This window comes from Saprolegnia diclina, assembly GCF_000281045.1.
Source record: "Saprolegnia diclina VS20 unplaced genomic scaffold supercont1.128, whole genome shotgun sequence".
In the NCBI taxonomy this organism is placed as follows: domain Eukaryota; phylum Oomycota; class Saprolegniomycetes; order Saprolegniales; family Saprolegniaceae; genus Saprolegnia; species Saprolegnia diclina.
In genome coordinates, this window is record NW_008246195.1 from 71,285 (window position 1) to 87,094 (window position 15,810).

At 58.9% G+C, this 15,810-nt stretch overlaps 10 protein-coding genes across 10 annotated transcripts in view; 2 read left to right on the plus strand and 8 right to left on the minus strand.

Moving 5' to 3' along the window:
- Positions 1-1,228, minus strand: part of SDRG_16433 (hypothetical protein) — a 2,777-nt gene extending 1,549 nt beyond the window's left edge. The window contains exon 1 of the mRNA XM_008622643.1: positions 24-1,228. Coding sequence (XP_008620865.1) covers positions 24-1,211 — 1,188 coding nt within the window. The 5' untranslated portion in view covers positions 1,212-1,228. The remainder of the gene's footprint in view (positions 1-23) is intronic.
- Positions 1,229-1,240: 12 nt separating this feature from the next.
- Positions 1,241-2,577, minus strand: SDRG_16434 (serine/threonine-protein phosphatase 2A catalytic subunit alpha isoform). The gene is made up of 2 exons (XM_008622644.1): positions 2,192-2,577; positions 1,241-2,145 (listed from the first exon to the last, which is right to left on the minus strand). Exons 1-2 carry the CDS (start codon positions 2,507-2,509, stop codon positions 1,498-1,500), a joined length of 966 nt encoding a protein of 321 aa, XP_008620866.1. The 5' UTR covers positions 2,510-2,577; the 3' UTR covers positions 1,241-1,497.
- Positions 2,578-2,962: 385 nt separating this feature from the next.
- On the minus strand, positions 2,963-3,765 carry SDRG_16435 (hypothetical protein). The gene is made up of 2 exons (XM_008622645.1): positions 3,560-3,765; positions 2,963-3,513 (listed from the first exon to the last, which is right to left on the minus strand). Exons 1-2 carry the CDS (start codon positions 3,730-3,732, stop codon positions 3,024-3,026), a joined length of 663 nt encoding a protein of 220 aa, XP_008620867.1. The 5' UTR covers positions 3,733-3,765; the 3' UTR covers positions 2,963-3,023.
- Positions 3,766-3,836: 71 nt separating this feature from the next.
- SDRG_16436 (proteasome subunit alpha type-5-A) lies at positions 3,837-4,802 on the minus strand. The gene is made up of 4 exons (XM_008622646.1): positions 4,755-4,802; positions 4,632-4,713; positions 4,061-4,585; positions 3,837-4,016 (listed from the first exon to the last, which is right to left on the minus strand). The coding sequence occupies exons 1-4, from the start codon at positions 4,766-4,768 to the stop codon at positions 3,903-3,905; spliced, it is 735 nt and encodes a 244-aa protein (XP_008620868.1). The 5' UTR covers positions 4,769-4,802; the 3' UTR covers positions 3,837-3,902.
- Positions 4,803-5,275: 473 nt separating this feature from the next.
- Positions 5,276-6,284, plus strand: SDRG_16437 (hypothetical protein). The gene is made up of 5 exons (XM_008622647.1): positions 5,276-5,345; positions 5,391-5,463; positions 5,507-5,594; positions 5,639-5,884; positions 5,939-6,284. Exons 1-4 carry the CDS (start codon positions 5,325-5,327, stop codon positions 5,865-5,867), a joined length of 411 nt encoding a protein of 136 aa, XP_008620869.1. The 5' UTR covers positions 5,276-5,324; the 3' UTR covers positions 5,868-5,884; positions 5,939-6,284.
- On the minus strand, positions 5,939-7,816 carry SDRG_16438 (hypothetical protein). The gene is made up of 6 exons (XM_008622648.1): positions 7,457-7,816; positions 7,251-7,412; positions 6,839-7,201; positions 6,667-6,792; positions 6,479-6,622; positions 5,939-6,427 (listed from the first exon to the last, which is right to left on the minus strand). Exons 1-6 carry the CDS (start codon positions 7,811-7,813, stop codon positions 6,005-6,007), a joined length of 1,575 nt encoding a protein of 524 aa, XP_008620870.1. The 5' UTR covers positions 7,814-7,816; the 3' UTR covers positions 5,939-6,004.
- Positions 7,817-9,322: 1,506 nt separating this feature from the next.
- On the minus strand, positions 9,323-9,982 carry SDRG_16439 (hypothetical protein; the record flags this gene model as incomplete). Its single annotated transcript, XM_008622649.1, has 5 exons — positions 9,323-9,351; positions 9,396-9,587; positions 9,631-9,702; positions 9,750-9,920; positions 9,967-9,982. 5 exons carry the CDS (start codon positions 9,980-9,982, stop codon positions 9,323-9,325), a joined length of 480 nt encoding a protein of 159 aa, XP_008620871.1.
- A 114-nt stretch (positions 9,983-10,096) lies between these two features.
- On the minus strand, positions 10,097-10,678 carry SDRG_16440 (hypothetical protein; the record flags this gene model as incomplete). Its single annotated transcript, XM_008622650.1, has 2 exons — positions 10,097-10,291; positions 10,340-10,678. 2 exons carry the CDS (start codon positions 10,676-10,678, stop codon positions 10,097-10,099), a joined length of 534 nt encoding a protein of 177 aa, XP_008620872.1.
- Positions 10,679-10,797: 119 nt separating this feature from the next.
- Positions 10,798-11,918, minus strand: SDRG_16441 (hypothetical protein). Its single transcript, XM_008622651.1, has 7 exons — positions 11,802-11,918; positions 11,694-11,755; positions 11,537-11,649; positions 11,425-11,492; positions 11,268-11,372; positions 11,139-11,228; positions 10,798-11,091 (listed from the first exon to the last, which is right to left on the minus strand). Exons 1-7 carry the CDS (start codon positions 11,913-11,915, stop codon positions 10,843-10,845), a joined length of 801 nt encoding a protein of 266 aa, XP_008620873.1. The 5' UTR covers positions 11,916-11,918; the 3' UTR covers positions 10,798-10,842.
- Positions 11,919-13,317: 1,399 nt separating this feature from the next.
- On the plus strand, positions 13,318-15,503 carry SDRG_16442 (glutathione synthetase). Its single transcript, XM_008622652.1, has 11 exons — positions 13,318-13,563; positions 13,612-13,760; positions 13,805-13,895; positions 13,945-14,162; positions 14,213-14,330; positions 14,378-14,487; positions 14,528-14,743; positions 14,787-14,867; positions 14,912-15,005; positions 15,052-15,180; positions 15,227-15,503. The coding sequence occupies exons 1-11, from the start codon at positions 13,330-13,332 to the stop codon at positions 15,293-15,295; spliced, it is 1,509 nt and encodes a 502-aa protein (XP_008620874.1). The 5' UTR covers positions 13,318-13,329; the 3' UTR covers positions 15,296-15,503.
- Positions 15,504-15,810: the final 307 nt, after the last annotated feature.

The window sequence follows — 15,810 nt, forward strand, 5'->3', positions numbered from 1 at the left end:
TTCGTAAAGTCGGCCGAGTCGACGAAACGCGAGCCGGCGCCCGCGACCACGTACTTGCCGAGGAAGACGGACGGGAGCGTCGTCGCCACCTTCTCAAAGCACTGCGTCGCGTTCGGACTGTTGGTCGCCGGGTCGACGTACTGGATCGAGCACCACCACGCGGTTTCGCGCGGGTTCATTACCGCGTCGAGATAGCCACTGCCCGCGAACAGAAGCGCGGACGGGTCGCGGCCGTTGAGCTGGTACGTCACGGAGCCCGACTTGAGGCCCGAGAGGTCGACGAACCCGTCGAGAAAGGTCATGGGCGTGTAGAGCTGGGCGTTGCCGGCAATGTTGACCACGCCCGTTTTGAACGTCGCTGCGAGCTCTTTGGCGAGCGCGGCGACGCCGTCGGCCGGCGGGTTGGCGGCCGCCACGAGTGCCGCGCGGCGCGCGAGACACTCGCTGAGGTTTGGGAAGAGCTTTTGGCGCCACATGGCGATCGCGGCCGCGTCCGACGACTTGTTGTACGGCTGCAGCGACGAGACGAACTGGACGTTGACGTAATCTTCGAGCGGCATGCCCTTGAGGCACAGCATCGCCTCGGAGATTTCGTGCAGTTGCACAAACCCCGGCACGGGTGGCACCATGGCGCGGACGACCTCGGTGCCCCAGAGCGGATACCCACTGGCTGTGTACGCCAGAATGTCCTTGTTGAACTGGTCGGCTTGGCGCGGCCCATCGAGGCTCTGGCGCATGCAGCGGCCGTCCAAGTCCATTTGGAAGATGTTGCCAGTGCCGTAGAGCGACTTGGCCCACGTGAGCTCGGAACGTGGCACCACGATAAAGTCCAAGAAGACGTTGATGTACCGATCGGCGGGGCGCGGGGCGCGTAGCGCAATGCCCGACGAGGTGTAGAGTTGGGTGAGGAACCGGCCGTTGAGCACCGTGTTCCAGTTGACGTTGAGCACGATCGTGTCGGCCGTCGACACAAACCCGTACCGAGAGAGCGCCCACGCTTTCAGCGGCGCCACGAGGTTCCAGACGCAGCTGATGAAAAAGCCAAGCGTCAAAATGTACTTGCGCGTCTGGAGCTGCCCGAGGATCTGCGTGTTGAGCCGGCTCGGGCGCGACACGCGCATCGGCTTGTCGGACGGCGGGAGGTTAAATTCGAGAGCCATGGGCGCAGCCCCCGGCTCGGTCGCGAGCACCCCGTCCACAGCCGTGTCCATCCGTGAGCGAGAAAGACGACAAGTGGTGTTGGATGAGGAAAGTTTTGTCGATCTATTTTGAGCCAAGTGTCTCTTGGGCGTTGGACAAACGGTCGCCGGCTTCAACCCCGGGCTCCGAGCTGGCTACGCCTGCAAGTAAGAGTTCCTAGCGACAAGGTATAGAGAAGAAGCTACGCGCTAAACGTTACAGCGTTGCGTCACTTTGGTCATGAGCCGACCGAGGAGAGACGAGGAGCATACACCGGGTGGGATGGTATTAATGCGCAAGTGAGGGTAGAAAAGGCTGTTACAAGAAGTAGTCGGGCGTCCGCTTCTTCTCGTTGAACGTGTGGTCGCGCGGGGCCGGATCAAACTGAATGAATTTGCACGTGTCGTAGACCTTGTCGCCGCCGCGGTCGGCCATGACCTCGTCGATCTCCATGAGCGCGGCCTGGTTGCCGCAGCGGTAGCAGTAGTTGGGCGCCGAGAAGATCGTGACGACGCCGCGGTTGTGCGTCCACTGGTAGCCCTCCATGACGAGCTGGTGCGCGCGCGCGATGAACGTGAGCCCGTTGCTGCGCTTGAACTGCTCCGTGATGTCCTGCCCAAACGTGTAGCCCGCGCCGCGCGGCGAGATGCCCCAGCCGCAGCGGTCGTCCGGGTCCGACCACACGAGGTCGCACATCGGGCCTTCGTGGGGCACCTCCTGGACGCGGTCGAGCGCGCGCGCGTGGTCGAGCGTGTCGATCGACGGCGAGAGGCCGCCGTGCATGCAAAACACGCGGTTCTCGATGAGCGCCGTCATGGGCAAAAAGTCAAAGAGGTCCGTAAAGTACTTCCACACGTTGGCGTTGCCGTACTTGCGGAGACACTCGTCGTAAAAGCCGTAGACCTGCGTGATCTGGCGTGACTCATGGTTGCCGCGGAGGATCGTGATGCGCTCGCGATGGCGCACCTAGCCAATGTGACCTAAGGCTCGAGACACAGGGGCGAGACGGTACCTTGAGCGCGACGAGGAGCGTGACGCTCTCGAGCGAGTAGTAGCCGCGGTCGACGTAGTCGCCCATGAAGAGGTAGTTCGTATCCGGGCATTGACCGCCGATGCAAAAGAGCTCGAGGAGGTCGTAGAACTGGCCGTGGATGTCGCCGCAGACGGTCACGGGGCAGCGCACGGGCTGCACGTTCGACTCGGCGCTAAGGATCTCCTTGGCCTTCTTGCAGAGCTCCATGATCTCGGCCTCCGAGAGGTTCTCGGCCCGGCGCAGGCGGCTGATCTGCTCGTCCAGCGACTTGATCTCGCCACGAGCACTGCTCTCCATGCTTCGTTTCTTTCTTCGGCCGAATTTATCTGAGGGGAGTGACTGCTTGCGGGTTTGATCTCGGGTGCGGATTGGCCAACCCGCCCATGTCGCCTCGGGCGGGTTCGCCGCCACGTGGCAACGCCAGCATCGTCGGATCTTGACCACGGACCTTGGCGCCATGCTGCCAAGGCCGCTGCCCTCGCATCGGGAACACAAGCCTGAGCATCCTTCATGGGTCGCACGCTGCCAGTGGGGCCTCACCCCGCACCTGGCGGCCGGCGACAGCAGCGCTAACCTTCTGGACGAATAGTTAGTGGATCTATCGACTACAACACGAGTCGTTGACCATGAGCTAATGGCGGCTTCAGCATGGTTTTCGTCATTAGCTCATGGTCAACCATTGGACGAATAGTTAGTGGATCCTTTCGAGTACAACACGAGTCGTTGACCATGAGCTAATAGCGAACACCATGCTGAAGCCGCCATTAGCTCATGGTCAACCATTCGTGTTGTAGTCAATAGGATCCACTAACTATTCGTCCAGAAGGCTAGCGCTGCTGTCGCCGGCCGCCAAGTGCGGGGTGAGGCCCCACTGGCAGCGTGCGACGGCCCACGTCGCCGGCGACCCATGAAGAATGCTCAGGCTTGTGTTCCCGATGCGAGGGCAGCGGCCTTGGCGGATGACGGTGGATCCAATGGCGTGACCATGTACGTGGCGATAGCAGTTGATGATGAAGCTGCCGTGCGCCACGACGAGGACACGCCCGGTGCGTAGGCGCAGCGCTTCAAGCGCTCCGCCGACGCGCTCGTAAAAGTCGGCGCGCGACTCGGCGCCGTCGCTCGGCCGCCCGGCCTTCCGCGCTCTCCAGGCGGCGAGGAGAATCGGATCGGCCTGCATCTCGGCCGCCGTGTGTCCTTCGAGAACGCCGTACTGTTCCTCTCGGAGCTGCTCGTCGAGTGCAACGGGCAGCGTCAGCGCAGAGCCAATGGCGCGCGCAGTGTCGGCGGCGCGGCTCAGGTCGCTACGTGGGCCATCGATTGCCTGCTACGTCCGGAAGTTCGTCGTACCTCGAGACGATCGCGTCAAAGGGCTTAGACGCATGGAGCGCACGCAGATGGTCGCCGAGTGCCAGCGCCTGCGCCTGGCCGACCGCGCTCAAGGGTACGTCCGTCTGTCCTTGCCACCGCCCCTCGGTGTTCCACTCGGTCGCGCCGTGTCGGACCAGCCAGAGTTCCACCATGCTGCCGCGAAACCCACTATCCGGATACCTAGGCGCCGCCATCGCCAGCCGGTCCATCACCATTAGCCAAGTAGACGAGCTACCCCTGCGAGCAACCTCCAACGTATGAAGCACAAAAGATCGTGTTGCTATCCGACGAGGTCTTAGGCTACCAGCGCCGATCCATGCACCTACAAGCGGGCGATGACAGCGTCCAGCTCTTCGACGGTGCACACGTGGAAGCCCTGGGCCGCGGTCACGACAGCAAGCTCGACGTTGATGCTCGAGAGCTTCTCTTCCATGTGCTACATACATCGATGAGATATGGCCTCGGTGATGAGCAATATACCTGTTTCAGGGTGCCGATCGCCAGCTTCTGGGCGTCCGCGAGCGACATGTTTTCGTTGTAGCTTTCCTTGAGGTTGTTCTGTGCGCCCTGCTGGCCCGAGCCAATGGCCTTGGCGTGCACACGGAGGTACGTGCCCGACGGGTCCGAGTAGAAGAGGTGCGGGCCCGACTCGTCGACGCCTGCGATGAGCAGCGCGACGCCGAACGGGCGGCTCATCTTCTGCTTGTGGCTGTTTTCGTCGCTGCCTTCGCCAAAGCTGAGCGCCAAGTCGCACACGGCCTGCGTCAAGGCGTTGACGCGGATGCGCTCGTTGTAGCTGAACCAGTGGTTCGTCGCCTCGACGCGGGCGTGGTCAATCAGCGTCCGCGCGTCGGCCGTGAGACCGCTCATGGCCACGCCAATGTGCGAGTCGACCTCCATGATCTTTTCGATGCTGCTGGGCTCGAGCAGCGGCGACGTGATGCGCTTCTCGACCGCCAAGACGACGCCCTCCGTCGTGCGGATGCCCACGGCCGTCGTGCCCATCTACATTCGTACGCATGAGGCTCGACCCCACATGCGAAGGTTGTACCTTGATGGCCTCGATGGCGTACTCGACTTGGAAGAGGCGGCCTTCAGGGGAGAAGGTGTTGACACCGCGATCGTAGTCCGTCCTACGCGTCCATGAGCCTCGGCGCGGTGGCCATGCGCCTACTTGGTCTGGAACATCTTGCGGCTGCAATATGAAAATCGCAAATTGGCCTTTGCTCCCCACATCAAACCCTGCGAGATTTTATATTTCAAGCTCACTTCTCCGTATGCTATGTTTGCAGATATCTGTTTTCACGGGTATGTTCCCAATTGAAGACATAAGGTCATCGATTTGGTATACTGATTCTCATAGGGTATCATTTACGACAGGTTTTCTAGCGTGCCCGCGCAAGATTGGCGTACTTAAGCAGGCCTTTGGATCTTTCTCGACTAAGTACGCTTTCGATGGCACCGAGCGTCTGCAATAGGCGCCACAGGCTCGATGGCCATGGTACGTCTATCGCACTGAGCGCTAGAGGTCTATGGTGCATGCGTTCTTGTCGACTCTGAAGCCAAGCGGGTGAGCACGCTGGTCCTTGTCGGATCCAAGAAATGAAAGCTCGCCAAACATCGAGTATAAGAGGTAAATTAGCACTGGAGGCCCGGGAGCTGATTTAGTTTGCGAAGCGATATTGATTTATGGAGGGTTAGAGCAACGGGCGCACTTAAACGACACCAATATCTTGGTGGTGCCATGCGCTCGGACCCGCTGCAGGTCGATGGCCACCTCCACGATCGCGCGGGCTCATGCGCTGCGTAGTCGCACCTCAAGAAGCTCATCAAGGACGACCGCGATGTGTCGCAGCTCCGGGCCGAGTCGTCCGCGCTCCTCTGTACGTGCACCGCTGCCTCGCCTCGTTCTCTCATGCTGTGCAGGCGACGTCACGCGCGCCTTCGTGCTCGAGCTGGCCGAGCGCATAGCCGTCGAGCTCCGCGCTGGCGGCAGCCTGTCGCCTGACGCCTTGTACGCTACGACGGCATTATTCGATGGCTCATGCCCACGAGTAGCAAGGCGATGCTTTTGGCCGAGCCCGCGTTCGCGCCTCTCTACAGCTTTATCGAAGACATGACGGTTCTTGAGACAAAAGCCATGCTGCGAAAGCGCAAGAAGACGACGCCTACCGCGGCAGCCAGCGCCAAGCGCGCCAAGCGACCTGCCCCTCCGCCCGAACCCGAGCCCGTGGCGAGTGCACCCATGACGATTGCAGAGGACGACGACTACGACGCAAGCGACTGAGCGCCGACCCATTCCATGTCCGTCTCTTCTTCAGTGCCTGACATCCTGGAGCATCATGTACTCACGAATAGAACCGGATCCAACACGAAATACGATCATGCTTGCATCGTCTTCGATAGCTCTATACATGAAGGTATCTACAGCGTGAACGCTCGGGGCGACGACAAGAGCGCCGAGTACGTCGACCCGAGGAGCGCGTCGCGGGACGGCGACCGCAGGTAGCTCAGCGTTGTCGTCTCTGCTTTCTCTTCCATGGGCGGGAAGAGCGCGGCATGGAGCTTGGTGACGAGCCCGTCGGCGTCGGCTTCCGAGACGACAAAGCTCAGGTTGAGGTCTTCGGCTGACTCGCTCAGTAGCAGCACTTCGTAGCCTGCGAGCAACTGGAAGACGGGGCCAAGCTCACCCAGCGACGTGCGCAGATGGCGGCCGACGACCGACACGGTCGCGCACGGCTCGACGACTGCAACGGCGCCGAGCCGCTCGAGCGCAGCAACCAAATTCTGGAACGCAGCACCCGCGACGCCCCCAGGAATGTGGTCCAAGGTCACACTCACCGAAAACTAACGAGCATACAGAATATCAATATACAGTGTATAGACACTGTCTCGTACCTGGGAGGTGGCGATGAGGTCGACCGAGATGCCGAGTTGCTCAAAGGGCAAGAAGGCCTTGGAGAGGAACCCGGACGTGCCACACATATCGTACGCGGTGATTGTCACCAGCGTCATGTTGAGTCGCCGGACCACCGCCATGATCTATAACCATTGCATCTCGTATCAAGTTGATACAAAACAACTACCTTGGCGCGCGGGTCGTTGTCGCGGTGGCCAATCACAGTCTTTTCGCCGTCGGGGTCGTTCGTGTTGCGAATCTCGACGGGCACGTTGGCCCAGTGCGCGGGCCCAATGCAGCGTGGGTGCAGCACCTACTTGTGTGCCATCAGCGATGCTGGAAACGGTGGCGCGGAGGACCTTGGCGCCCATGGCCGCGAGCTCCTGCGCCTCACGGTAGTCGAGGCTCTTTAGCAGGCGCGCGTGCGGCACGAACCGCGGGTCGCTCGTGTACATGCCGTGGACGTCGGTCCAGATCTCGTACCGCGCCGCTTGGAGGAGCGCCGCAAAGAGCGCACCCGAGGTGTCGCTGCCGCCACGGCCCAAGACACACGTCTCGACGCCACTGGCGCTTGGCACGCCGGCGATGAACCCTTGCGTCAAGACAACGGTGGCGGCGCCCACAATGCTGTCCATGACGCCAGCCTCGGCCGTCCGCGGGCGCACGTTGGCTTCAAGGTACTTGTCGATCTCGGTCGCGGCCGTCGGGTCCGACCGCAGCACCTGTTGGTACAACCGTCGTCTTTGAACGTAGCATATGGCGTTGATGTACCTGGCGCGCATCGACGCGGGTGGTCGAATGCAGTCCGTTGACGCGCATGATCTCGAGCCCAAGATGCGTCGACAGGAGCTCGCCAAACGCAAGGACGCGTGCCTTGAGTCGCGGCGACGCCTCTTCCGTTAGCCGAATGCCATCGAGAACGCGGCGTAGTTGCTAGGATACATGAGCGCCGTTGAGATAATGCTGTGCGTGCGTACATGAAATTCGTGGATCAAAGGCGCAACTTCGGGCACGGGCGTCGCATTGGCCCAGTCGGGCGACTGCTCGGCGGCGATCGCGGCCGTAGCTTCGGCTTCCGAGAGCAGCGTCGTCTCGGCTGCAAGCTTCATGTGCTGCTCAAAGATGCTGTGGTAGCTGCGCAGGTGCTGTGTGCCGTAGACGGCTTCGTCGAGCGCGCTCGTAAGGCGGTTCGTCACTTGGCTCAAGGCGCTGATGACGACCCAGACGCGGCTGCCGTCGCCGGCGAGGATCGTTGCCACGCGCCGGCAGATGCAGCGCCAGCGCGGCGCGGTCGAGACGCTTGTGCCGCCAAACTTGAGCACGACCCACGCCATGTGAAATTCGAATTTGGTGCCGAAATCTTCCGCGGCGATCGCACCCAGTTATCCGGATGCCACCCATCAGCACCACAAGAATATAACTTGTGGCCAAGTCCATCGTGACACGGGCGCGCGTTGGCAGCCACTGGACGAGCGTCGTGAGCTGTCGAGTGCGAAGCATGAGCGCTACGTACAGTATTTCGCGTTTCAATCGCATGCTCCAGGCATGTACAACGAAAGAGCAGAGGGACATTACGAAGCGGCACGGCGTTCGGTGGTCGATGACGAGGAGAGGAGTCCTAGCATTTAATCTGTTGCAGATTGAGCAGGGCAACGCCGGGGCAGCACGCCACCTTGAATGCCACAGGCGTCAATGAGTCACGCCGACGGCCAAGAATCGATGCAGCGTCGCTGTTCGATGACCCTTAATTATGGTATATGCCGTAAATAACCAAAACTAGCCACATTCAGACGCCGCACGCTTGCGGCAGCGAGAGTTGGGGAGCAAATCATGACTGAAAACGAAAGCGCTCATACTTGGCATGGTGATAGAATGCACTATGGAGAGTACGAAACACTATGTGTTATCGCCGTTCGAGCTCTGTGGCAAGAGTTATTGACGATATATTAGATATACTATTTGAAACCAATTCTTCGTGGTATAGTGTAAGCTTTTTATTAGTGTATTAAATTGCTATTGACGCCGTTGCGTGCTCTAGAGCGCCCACCGTCAATGCAACATGCCCTCCGTTACCATATAAGAGAGATAGCGCTTTCGGATTCTGCGAAAGATCAACATTTTTACTCGAATTTCGATGTCGAAGTCACCAAAAAACGACGCTCGGCAGTTTGTGGTTGCTGTGAGAACCCAAGCGCCTATCATGCACCAAACGCAGGTCGCTGGGCGAGCCAATATACATAGCCAACTGTGGCAGGCCGCGTCGGAGTCGGTCGAGTTCTCAAACTGGGCGAAAACATGTTGTGTAACTCGGCGTATATTTCGTTGCCTCGAAAAACCAACGCTGGAATTCGCCTGCGTGCGCCACGTTTGGCGCCGAAACCGTGATCTCCATGATTCCGCAACGCTATAGAACGACAGGAACCGGTGCGGTCTCCGCGTCTGTGTGGCGTCGAGCGTGGTTGCTGTGATGTGGTGATGGTTCTCACACTATTTACAAAATGGGTCAATATATACTGTTATTTGCCACATGGATCATCGGATACGTTTGTGAGTATCAACGTATCAATTCCGGTCGTATCGTCGCCAACAGCAAATTCGTTGCCATAATCGGGTATTAGCCATCGACTATTCATTGCATTCAAGCACTACGACCTGAGAGCTAAGAGAAAGATGAATAGCGCTAGACCTCGTTTGTGATGCAATAGAAATGTAGCGCACTTGATACTCTTGGGTCGGCTCAGACAAGACGAGAGCGGCCATTCCACTCGCATTTTTAGCCAGACGTAAAGCGAATGGGTTCAAAGGTGTAGTGCTATTGTGTAGAGGGACTACTAAGTTTCGGGCTAGCCGCACACCAAGCTGTCGCCGTGAACTACACGAGCAGGTGCATCTACGACCAAGGATGCAGCGACGTACTCTGGAAAAGCGTCGCTTGGTGCGACTTGTAGCTGAGCATGAGGCTTTTGAACTCGTCAAAGTCGGCGCAGCTCATGAGCACGTCGATCACGTCGCCCGTCATTTCGTCTTCGTGCTCTTGGATCATGCTGCAGAGCGCGTCCATGCTAAAGTCGTCGATGGCTTCTTTCAGCCGCGCCTCGAGAAAGTTTTCTGCGCCAGTATGAATTCTCTTGTCGCTGCCATACAAACATACCGATCAAGTTGGTGTACTCGCGGAAGAGGTCCATGTAGATGAGCTTGTTCTCGCTCGCGTCGTCAAAGCAGTCTACGTCGCTTTCCATGCCGCATCTTCTGCCGTCGCCCATTTCCTACCGCAATGCGTCTCGCAAAAGTCGTTTTGCATCTGGACAAAGCTCGGGTCGATGAGCACGTCCTGGATGACGCCCATGGCCTCGTCGAGCTTGTTCTCTTCGTAGCTGCCGCCGAGGTCGGCGCTGATCGTCTCTTCTTCCTCGTCCTCGGCAAAGTCGTGGCCTTGGTTGCCTACGCCAGGACGCTCTCACGCGGCGCGTATTGCGTCGTCGCCTACTGCGGTGGTCGGCCATGCTGCTGCTGCTGCGCTCGGAAACTCAAAGTGACCGTTTGAAACCACTGCGACGGATCCCAACCGAGCGCTCAAAACGCTCGCAATCTTAACTATCGAGTCCCTGTTGCGTCGCTTATACTTCCTCCATGGCCCGCGCGCTTGCGATCGCGGCCACGTCGTCTTCGTTGGCGTGGTCCATGCCCTGAAGAATGCACAGCGCCTGCTGCAGCGCGCGGAGGCGGTCGATGAGGCCCTTCATAACCACGTTGCGTTCGTGCACTTCTTTCCGCAGGTGGTCGCGGCGCTGCACGAGCGGCACCAGCTCGTCCTACGCATATGAGCACGTGACTTGTCCCATCCTTTGCCATTGGCATACCATGTCGAGAGGGGATGGCGTCGCCGCCGCCGCAATGGCCTCCATGAGTTCCATCGAGTGGCGGATGTAGGCGGTCTTGAAGGCGCCGATCTTGGTGAACGAGTCCTGAATCTCGTCGCCATGCAGCGTCATGTCCCGGGCGTCGGCGTCGGGCTCGGCGGTCGCGGCCACGGTGGCCGCCGGCGCGTCGGCGTCGTCGCTCATTTCGGCGAAGTGGAAGAAGTTGGAGTTGGCTTGGAGCGGCGGCTTCAAGTTGAGGTTGCGCGCTTCGGCAAAGATACCGTACGCGGCCGTGACCATCTCGTGGAGGTGGCCGACCTCGCGGGACACATCCGCCATCGCCGCTGAAATCTCGAGTGTCCGGATACACCTTCCGGAAGAGGCTACACGCACGCCCCTTTCGGAGCCAGGATTTGGAATGTGAAGCCAGTGTTTTAAATTCTGGATTCTGGAACGCCTTGATGATCATCGAGTACAAGCTCGATCGTGATCTATGTAAATGTTTAGTTTCTACTACTACTAGGACTACTCTCGACCTCGTCGAACGAGCGAATCGGGGCGTATTCGTGCGTGTGCTGTCCGCCCATGAGCTCGAGATCGCCGTCGCGCTCGGCAGCCGCGAGCTCCTCAATATATTTGCGCGTTTGGTAGCCGACAAGGCAAAGCAAGGTAAGTCCGCTCGTTGCACCAACCGCCATCAGAATGACCTTGAAATAGCCCGACTCGTGCTTCCCCGAGAGGAGCGACGACACCTAAACGTCCCGAAACGGGGGCTGGTGACGCGTTCTAGTGAGTTTACCTCGGTGGCCGAGTGGCCGAGGTAGCACGAGATGCCGCCAAACGGAGTACCCAAGATCAGAGTCGACCAAAAGAACATTGGGAATGGCACCTAGCGTACAATGAGCTGAAGAATCAACGCGGGACGCACCGGAAGCACGCTAAGACCGTAGTTTTTGATTGCGATGGGCATCCACGCGACGCGCGCCAGGCACACGATCTTCCACTTCATGTCGGGGCGCGAGAGCAAGAGTCCCTACTTGCCATGAGCGTTTGTCGCATCTTCCATCTGTAGAATCATGGCGTACGAGGGCCCGGAACATGGGCGCGCCCGACTCGAGGATTCGCAAGACGCGAGCGTGGAGAAAGTAGCGACCTATGGATGCGCTGTCAACCTCGGCGACTGTGACAATGGCCTACCAATGTAGAAAGAGAGGCACGAGCCGGTCGTCTTGCCAACAATCGAGATGACCCAGCCGCCCCAAAAGCCGAAGATGTACCCAGCGACGAGCTCAAAGAGCGTCGCAGGCAGGCTAGAGCAAGCATAAGCAACCTGTTTAGGGCTATCGTGGCCCACCATAGCACGACGCAGCACGTGTAGAGCAGTATGTAAAGAAGGCCGCCGGTCGCCGGGTGCGCCTACAGCCGCCATCTTGAGCATCGCCACGCCAAGCACAGGACGTACGCGCAGCCAGTGGACGCTGTGGTTGAAGGAGGAGGACGACGCCGAGTGCCAGAGGACGCCGACAGCAATCGCAGCGCCGACGAGGACTGCGAGCCCGGCCAGCTTGGACGCCATCGGGTCGTGTTGTGAATTGTCGTTTCACCAGCCAGGCACGCTGATTGGCCACTTTGCAACATAACACTGACAGGTCCAATCGCACGCAAGCGATGCCATATTTTAAGCCAATCAACAAAGCGGTACCACGCTCGAGCGTTGAACTCGAGCAGTCCATGTTGCAGCGAGGTGCGCCATGATGGCCTTCAAGATGGCAGCTTTCGCTGAGGAGAAGAACGTCGACAAGGAGGAACAGCACTCTTACAATTACAGCGTTGTCACGTTGCCTTGAAATTCATCAAACGGGATCGACACGCCGATTCACTGTCGTTGCTGAGAAAGCAACTTGAAGATTCGATTGTCGACAAATTGATTCGGGCACTGTTATTTTCGAACACAGGCCGGATCGATCTTGGTGATTGGATACTTCCCAGGCACTATCCAAACTATCCAGTGAACGTATCGATGGAACAGAGCTCCGAATTTGTGGCGACCTGTTGTTCAACGTCATGGCGAACTATCACCCCTGATTGGACATAATCGGATTAGAACGCCTAATCAAGGCCGTTTGCGCGTCGCATTTTGACCAATCCACGTCATCACAAGTCCCTGGGTTTGAAGGTTCACGCTGTTGCCGTCTGGTTTTAACCTCAAAGCTCATCGAAGCCAGTTCGAAACAGCCCTGGCCCGGCTCACGGTTCGCGTTGGCGCTGCCATCGCCGTCGGCGTCCTCTTCCTCCTTCAACCACAGCGTCCACAGTGGAAGACTACAGACCGACACAGTCATGGCGCCAAGCCGGACGCGCTAATTGGTCGCTTCGCAATATATCTCTTGGAGGTCCAATCACACACGAGAGATGTTGCATTTTTAGCCAATCAACGAAATGGTACAAGCTGGAGCGTGCACATGCAGTGAGCCAGTGGGAGCGAGCCATGCAGTTGGTCGACCCATGACGGGCATCAAGAAGCCAGCTCTCGCTTGAGGTAGCGACAAGCAGAAACAGAGCTCCTTAGTGCAGTTGCATAGCCTCGAATTCGCATTGGATGGTTGCGATCCACACTCGGGATCTTCATTACTCTGTGAAGATTCTGAAATTGCCGACACATTCATTCACCATTTATGCTGAATTCGATCAAATTCGACTCGTATATTTGACATCGATATAAGCTTTTTGCGGGTAGTTGGCTCGGATGCCTCGATACGTTCCCCAAACTGTCCTATCCGCGACGGTACTAGTATCCCATGACCATATCCAGCGGGTTTCATCGGCGATTGCTCCGAATTCGCGGCGATCTTTGCGCGGTCCAGCACACACACCTGATTGGATAAAATCCAATCGAGAATACCCAATCAATGCGGCTGTCATGTCGCATTTTGACCAATCCACGTCATCGGAAGTCTGAGGATCGTTGCAGTTTGAAATTTGCGGACCGAATGGCCGACCTCCTCGCATCGCTTGGCACTGGCAGCAGCAACACCGCGCCGCCCGCGCCCTTGGCCGCCGCCCACCGCATGGGACTCTCGGAAGACGAGGCCGCCTTCTTGCTCGCCGAGGCCACAGCCTTTGCCGCCGGCCATGGCATGCTGGTCCAGGCGCCCGCGCAGCGCTACGCCCACCTCCCGTACTGTCTTCTCCCGGTCAAGTTTCCCAAAAGCCAATTCGACAAGGCAAGGCTGGCGTGTTTCCATGCGCTTGGACTCAACATCATGACGTAGGGCGTCGCGCTCGGGCCGCTCTTTGGCACCCTCGTCGACCGCATCAGCGAAGACCCCGACTGGCTCCACGCGCAGCTGCAGAGCGTGCTCGCCGAAGATCCATTCACGCGCCGCCTCGTCGAGCTTTCGAAGAAGGTGCAAGCCCAAGGGTACGATACACCGCATGATCATGGCGCCCCATAGTCGCTTGTAGCCGCGCCCAGCCTGCATCGCTCGGTATTTTCCGATCCGACTACATGCTGCACGACGACCCGCGCGACGCAAGCGCGGCCAAGATCCTCCAGGTGCATTGACCGTTCTCTTCCCATCCATTCGATAACGCACTGTACGCAGGTGGAGCTCAACACGATCTCGGCCTCGTTCGCGAGTATGAGCTCGATGGCGACAGACTTGCACACGTTTCTCCTCTCCCGGTTTGAAGCCGACATCCCCGCGCTTGCCGCGTACTATGGCACGTCGTCGTCGCTATCGTCGCACTTGCCATCGAACGCAGCGCTCCAAGCGCTTCCGGCGGCGCTCGCGACCGCCCACGCGCACTATGGCCGCCCGGCGTAGGCGATTCCGTCGACCGATTCCGCGGTTTTATACGATACCCACCTAGCGCGGTCGTGCTCTTTGTCGTGCAGCCCAACGAAAGCAACTCGGTCGACCAGCGCTGGCTCGAGTACACGCTCTGGACGCAGCACCAGATCAAGGTCCTCCGCCGCACGCTCCTCGAGGTACGCGACGCTCGTTCGAATATAGAGGGATATCACCTTTGGCGCAGATGCAAGCCGCGACGACAGAGTCGACAACGAAAGCGCTCATCGTCGACGGCAAGTACGAAGTCGCCGTCGCCTATTTCCGCGCCGGCTACACGCCCACCGACTACCCGAGGTAGATCTCTACAAACGCATGGCTGCACAGACCGTTGTAGCGAGCGCGAGTGGGCAGGGCGACACATGATCGAGACGTCGCGCGCAATCAAGTGCCCCAACGTCACGTACCACCTCGCAGGCACGAAGAAGGTGCAGCAGGTGCTCGCGGACCCCGCGCAGCTGCGCCGGTTCATGTCGGACGCCGACAGCCGCGTGCTTGAGGCCTGCTTCACCGGCCTCTACGGCCTCGAGACCACGTCGCCGAGCTTGGCCCAGTACGCGCATGCGGTGTGCGCCATGTCTTACACTATTTTGCAGGATCAAGGCCAACGTGCGCGCCAACCCGCACGCGTACGTGCTCAAGCCCCAGCGCGAAGGCGGCGGCAACAACTTTTACGGGTAGAACGACGCGATTTAGTGTACGACGGTCTCAATTAGCGTAGCGACGACGTGGTGGTCCAAATGGACAATATGACACCGGCCGAGCTCGAGTCGTACATTCTCATGGACCGCATCGTGCCCCAAGAGACACCTGCGGTGCGTCACACGAGTCGACGTCGACGCGTCACCTCTTCGCCAATAGATACTCGTCCGCAACGCCCAGGCCGTGGCCGGCGCCACGATCAGCGAGCTCGGACTCTACAGCGTGAGCTTGTTTGAGCACGGCAAGCCGCTTTTGAACGCGCATGCGGGCCACCTGCTTCGCACCAAGGTACGCTATTAGTGTATTGGTGTTGGACGACGACGGATGCGTGTAGCTCTCGAGCACGAACGAAGGCGGCGTCGCGGCGGGCTTTGCGGTCCTGAGCTCTCCGTTCTTAGTCTAATCAGCTAAGCACGATTTGCTCTCTTGCGACGTTAGTGCGGCCAGCTGCTCGTGGGAGACTATCGAGCGAACATAGTTGGCCACCAGAACTCTAGACAGACTTGTCCTTGGCGCATGAAATGATCCCAGCGTTGTGGCTCCGCGCGTAGAGCGTGGTTTCGAAAATGCCATTTTATTCAAATCAATTCATTGAAAAATCACCCAGTGCCCAACGATGCCGCAAATCAGCACGTTCAACCTCTCTCCATCACTAGCGACTTGTAGTGGGCCGTTGAAAATAATCCCAGCATTTTCCAATATTTTCTACATTTTGGCCATGCACCGCTACGGCGGGCGTGAGGTTTGGTTCGGCGTCGACGACGGCAGCGCCGCATCAATGCGGCGCTGCTCGGGGACAGATACTGCGACTACGGCGACGGTAAAGTCGACACCGCCTACTCAAGGCGGCGGTTCGGACAACGCCGCTCGGCGTCAACGACGGTGACAGCGGCTCTGCACGTCCCTGTCCGACGGCGC

What these genes read in the sequence shown, in the direction of transcription:
- SDRG_16434 (XM_008622644.1), bottom strand. Translation starts at nt 2,509, where the DNA reads ATGGAGAGCAGTGCTCGTGGCGAGATCAAGTCGCTGGACGAGCAGATC. An exon ending in CGCTCCTCGTCGCGCTCAAG is followed by an intron (nt 2,146 to 2,191) that starts GTACCGTCTCGC and finishes CACATTGGCTAG; the next exon opens with GTGCGCCATCGCGAGCGCAT.
- SDRG_16435 (XM_008622645.1), bottom strand. Translation starts at nt 3,732, where the DNA reads ATGGTGGAACTCTGGCTGGTCCGACACGGCGCGACCGAGTGGAACACC. An exon ending in TTTGACGCGATCGTCTCGAG is followed by an intron (nt 3,514 to 3,559) that starts GTACGACGAACT and finishes TGGCCCACGTAG; the next exon opens with CGACCTGAGCCGCGCCGCCG.
- SDRG_16436 (XM_008622646.1), bottom strand. An exon ending in ACGCCATCGAGGCCATCAAG is followed by an intron (nt 4,586 to 4,631) that starts GTACAACCTTCG and finishes GTACGAATGTAG; the next exon opens with ATGGGCACGACGGCCGTGGG. An exon ending in CGATCGGCACCCTGAAACAG is followed by an intron (nt 4,017 to 4,060) that starts GTATATTGCTCA and finishes CGATGTATGTAG; the next exon opens with CACATGGAAGAGAAGCTCTC.
- SDRG_16437 (XM_008622647.1), top strand. Translation starts at nt 5,325, where the DNA reads ATGCGCTCGGACCCGCTGCAG. An exon ending in TGCGCTCGGACCCGCTGCAG is followed by an intron (nt 5,346 to 5,390) that starts GTCGATGGCCAC and finishes TGCGCTGCGTAG; the next exon opens with TCGCACCTCAAGAAGCTCAT. An exon ending in AGCCTGTCGCCTGACGCCTT is followed by an intron (nt 5,595 to 5,638) that starts GTACGCTACGAC and finishes GCCCACGAGTAG; the next exon opens with CAAGGCGATGCTTTTGGCCG.
- SDRG_16438 (XM_008622648.1), bottom strand. Translation starts at nt 7,813, where the DNA reads ATGGCGTGGGTCGTGCTCAAGTTTGGCGGCACAAGCGTCTCGACCGCG. An exon ending in CCCGCGTCGATGCGCGCCAG is followed by an intron (nt 7,202 to 7,250) that starts GTACATCAACGC and finishes TTGTACCAACAG; the next exon opens with GTGCTGCGGTCGGACCCGAC. An exon ending in ACCTCATCGCCACCTCCCAG is followed by an intron (nt 6,428 to 6,478) that starts GTACGAGACAGT and finishes TATGCTCGTTAG; the next exon opens with TTTTCGGTGAGTGTGACCTT.
- SDRG_16441 (XM_008622651.1), bottom strand. Translation starts at nt 11,915, where the DNA reads ATGGCGTCCAAGCTGGCCGGGCTCGCAGTCCTCGTCGGCGCTGCGATT. An exon ending in ACAGCGTCCACTGGCTGCGC is followed by an intron (nt 11,756 to 11,801) that starts GTACGTCCTGTG and finishes TGGCGGCTGTAG; the next exon opens with GCGCACCCGGCGACCGGCGG. An exon ending in ACGTGCTGCGTCGTGCTATG is followed by an intron (nt 11,650 to 11,693) that starts GTGGGCCACGAT and finishes TGCTTGCTCTAG; the next exon opens with CCTGCCTGCGACGCTCTTTG.
- SDRG_16442 (XM_008622652.1), top strand. Translation starts at nt 13,330, where the DNA reads ATGGCCGACCTCCTCGCATCGCTTGGCACTGGCAGCAGCAACACCGCG. An exon ending in ACGTCGCCGAGCTTGGCCCA is followed by an intron (nt 14,744 to 14,786) that starts GTACGCGCATGC and finishes ACTATTTTGCAG; the next exon opens with GATCAAGGCCAACGTGCGCG. An exon ending in GGCGGCAACAACTTTTACGG is followed by an intron (nt 14,868 to 14,911) that starts GTAGAACGACGC and finishes CAATTAGCGTAG; the next exon opens with CGACGACGTGGTGGTCCAAA.